General features: G+C 54.4%; 1 protein-coding gene across 1 annotated transcript; it reads left to right on the top strand.

Moving 5' to 3' along the window:
* Positions 1-661: 661 nt before the first annotated feature.
* LOC122744521 (disintegrin and metalloproteinase domain-containing protein 1a-like) lies at positions 662-3,160 on the top strand. The gene has a single exon (XM_043990033.1). The coding sequence runs from the start codon at positions 662-664 to the stop codon at positions 3,158-3,160; it is 2,499 nt and encodes an 832-aa protein (XP_043845968.1).
* Positions 3,161-4,095: the final 935 nt, after the last annotated feature.

Genomic DNA, 4,095 nt, shown 5'->3' with positions numbered 1-4,095 from the left:
AAGTGGAACCTAAAATGCTTTGGGGGCCAAGGAGGCAAGGCACTGAGCCGGAGAGGGACAATGTGGAATAGAGTAGGCAATGGTGTGGGCTTTGAGGACAGGAGGCGCGAGCGCAGAGCTCTGGGGCCCAGCCCATAGATCTCCCCTGACCCCGGAACTGTTGGATTCTAAGAGTCGGCAGGGCAACGGATGCCTGGCGCAGTGGGGGAGGGGTGTTTTTCATGTTAACCAGGGCCAAAGGAGGGGTGAGAGTTGATTTGTTTATCCTTTTGTCCTGAGCCTAGTTCAGGACTGGGGGACTATTCGGTGGAGCCTACTTTGGGGGGCAAGAGAAGGGTACAAAAGGAGCCCAGCATGGCCCAAGAAGCGCTAGAGCCAATGCTGCCATAGGAAGGTCACAGAAGCAGACCCAGGCAAGGGTCAGACGGGGGATCTGCAGAGGGTGGACGGAGGAAGCAGAGAGTCCCTTGAGGACCTGGGATCCTCTGCAGGCTGTCTGCAGAAGTCCAGGGACAAGGACCATGCCAGTGAACCCAAGGTGAAGCACTCAAGGACAGAGGCCCAGGCACCATCCGCTGCTTCCCGCGGGCCATGTCTGTGGCTACGGCTCCAGTTATTCCAGTTACATTCCCTGGTCTCTCTCCCAGGGAGCCAAGGGGCCATGGATGAGACTAGAAAGAAATCTCTACTCAGAGGGCCCCAGATGAGCATCTGGGGCCTTGGCCTGGGCTCTTCCATCATTGGTCTGGAGATCATCTTTCTGTGGGTGAGCATGCTTCTCCCAGGCACATCCTGTGCCCAGGGGCATTACTCTTATTACGAAATAGTCATCCCCAGGAAATTAGGAACATTCAAAAACAGGGAAGAATCATTAGAAAAACTCTCCTACGTACTACTAATAAAAGGCAAGAGGCAAGTGATTCGGCTGAGGTTGAAAAGAGGACTGTTCACCAAGGACTTCCCTGTCTACACCTACACCAAGGACACCTTAGACCTGGACATACCTTTTGTCCAGGACGACTGCTATTATGATGGATATGTAGAAGGTGAGCAGCAGTCCCTGGTGTCCATCAGCACATGCTCAGGCCTCAAAGGCATGATATCTATAGAGAAATCAGTCTATGGCATTGAGCCCATTGGCACCTCGAAGAATTTTGAACATGTCTTGTACCATGTGGATGGGCATGTAAGAGGTTCCTGTAAGGTCAACGGAAAAGATACCCCAACGTCCACACCCCATCTGCAACCAAGAAGGGATGAGGATTCTAGCCACTGGGAAGCAGAGCCGGTCAGATTTCTCAACTACATCTGGTCCCACCCCAAGTACGTGGAGATGTTTGTCGTGGTGGACAATAGGCGATTCCACATGTGGAATGGCAACGTGACCAAGACGGTGCAGATGGTGATGGACGCCCTTGCCCACGTCAACACCTACAGCCAGGCCATCCGTGTCAAGGTGGTCCTCATCGGCTTGGAGATCTGGACAGAGAGGGACCAGGTGAGGATCCCTGAGGACTTGCGGGAAGTCCTGCACAATTTCAACCACTGGAGAGAACGGGAGCTGCTCAGCCGGGCCAAGCACGATGTTGCCCATCTCATAGTGGGACACCATCCAGGAGAGTACCTGGGGGAAGCCTTTCTGAACGGGGCGTGCGTGTCTGGGCTTGCAGCAGGAGTCGAATCTTTCTATCATGAAGACCCCCCTCTCTTTGCCGTGCTCATGGTGCATGAGCTGGGCCATAACCTGGGCATGAAGCACGACCACGTGGCCTGCATCTGCCCTGACCAGCCCTCCTGCATCATGCTCGGAACTGTCAGCCTTGAGAGTCGTTTCAGCAACTGCAGCTTGGAGGCTTTCTATGAATTCCTGCGACACCAGCAAGGCTCCTGCCTCTATGACAAGCCCGCGGCCGCGGGCGTGGCGAGGGGGCCCTTCTGCGGGGACCACGTGGTGGACAGAGGGGAGGAGTGCGACTGTGGCAGCGTCGGGGACTGCATGAAGGACCGCTGCTGCTTGCCCTCCTGCCGGCTGAGGCGGGGCTCTGCCTGTGCCTCTGGGCCCTGCTGCAGCAAGTGCAAGTTTCTGAAGGCAGCCACGCCCTGCCGTCCCAGCGTGGACGAGTGTGACCTCCCCGAGTACTGTAATGGCAGCTCCCCGTGGTGCCAGCCCGACACCTACAAGCAGGATGGCAGCCCGTGCAGGGGCGGTGGTTACTGCTACCAGGGGCGGTGCAGGAGCCTGGAGAGCCAGTGCGTGCAGGTGTTTGGGGAGGGCTCCCGGGCTGCCCGGCAAAGCTGTTACCACCACTTGAACACGCAGGGGGACAGGTTTGGCAACTGTGGCAGTGGCCAGGAAGGGTTACGCAAGGCCTTTGTCAAGTGTGCGCCCGAGCATGTCATGTGTGGGAGGCTGCTGTGTGAAGGCATTGCCAGGTTGCCCCTGATGAGGAACCACCACACGCTCATCCAGATCCCCCTGGAGGACACGTGGTGCTGGGGGGTGGACCTCTTTGAGGACGTGGACCTTCCTGATGGAGGGGCCGTCAAGGCAGGCACCTTGTGTGGCCCCCAGAAGATCTGTCTCAACCGCACGTGCTCTGATGTGCAGGTGCTGCAATATGATTGTGAACCAGAGACCCGGTGTCATGGCCGAGGGGTCTGCAACAACCTCAAGCATTGTCACTGCGATGATGGCTATGCCCCTCCCACGTGTGCTTCGGAGGGCTTTGGGGGCAGTGTGGACAGTGGCCCCCCTCCGCAGGACACCGTTGCTGCCCTGGAGGTTAGAGCCCGATTCCCTGCTAAAAACCCCCCTCCTACTCAAGCGGCCCACTTCAATGTGCCTCCCGCTATCACCCCTCGTGTCATGTCTGATATCTACGACGAGGCTTCCCAAGCGCCCCTTCTCAGCTTTGGCCCCACCATTCAGGCTGGTTCCCCAGAGTCTTCAGACTGCTCCTCCAAGAAAGGTTACAAAAAAATCCCGGCCGTCGTCGTTCTGATATCAGCCTTGATTGTCAATATCCTTCTCCTCATGAGTCTCCTCTCCATCGTTTTTGTGCTCTTTTTCTACCAAAATATCCCTTGGTCAGCTGGGGATGAAAAAGAATGTGCTGAAATTTGCGAAGCTCGTGAACGAGTAAATCCACCTCCTCCATAATGGGACCGATGTGCTCAGCACGCCATGGGCTGCATGGATGGACTGAGGTGCTGCGACACCTGCCTTCCTGGGAGTGAGTGCTACCCATGGCCTGGTCAGGGCACTAGGGACGGCACATACCTTGGAAGTGGGAGTGGGACAGCTGTCCCAGAAAAATGGTTTTTGTTGTTTGCCCTCAGACAGAGAGGACTTAAATAAAAGATTACAATTAAGTAATGTCTCTTGCTGATGTCTCTTTTCAGGTCACTTAGAATTGTAGGAATGTTCTGGAAGGGGATGGGGTATAATTCAGTCACAGAAAGGCCAGAGACCCTTCAGTGACATGGTTGACTGTCCCCACCGCTGACCTTCCCCCAAATGGCCTCCCAGAATCCACTTGGGAAATGGCACTTGAGTTCCTTGGATTAGATTTTTACCCTGCTCTTCCAGCCAGTGAGCTGACATTCCTAACATCATTTTTCCTCTTCTGAGTGTGATGCCTGGACCTTCCTGCTTATACTATCCCCTAGATAGTCCTCCAACCTGCAGATTGCTTGACTTTTTGGTATCCTAGAGAATCACAGACAAGGGGAGCAGCACCAACAGTCACCAGCATAAAACACTCAGCTAATTCTCACTCACCTGATTCATACTGGTTTTTCTTTGCCTTTGGTGCTCTTTGGCCCCAGACTCAGTCTTACCTATAAGCTACAGTGGCCCCGCAACAGGAGAAACCCACAGTGACTTTCTTTTACAACTCTATAGGAAGTTTTATCTGGACTAGGGAGAAATCTGGAGACTAGCTTATAAAGGGCCTCTTACTGTGTGATTTTAGACAATGCCCTTGACCTCTCTGGATTTCTATTCCTTCTTCTGTCAAATGAGATTTGGGCAATGCTTTCCACGTCTAAACCCATGATCACATCCCAGCTTAATTAACTTGTTTTTGCAGGGCA

Source organism: Dromiciops gliroides, chromosome 1, assembly GCF_019393635.1.
Source record: "Dromiciops gliroides isolate mDroGli1 chromosome 1, mDroGli1.pri, whole genome shotgun sequence".
Classification (NCBI taxonomy): Eukaryota; Metazoa; Chordata; class Mammalia; order Microbiotheria; family Microbiotheriidae; genus Dromiciops; species Dromiciops gliroides.
Note: the sequence above shows the minus strand (reverse complement) of the source record. Positions and strands in the feature narration are given on the sequence as shown.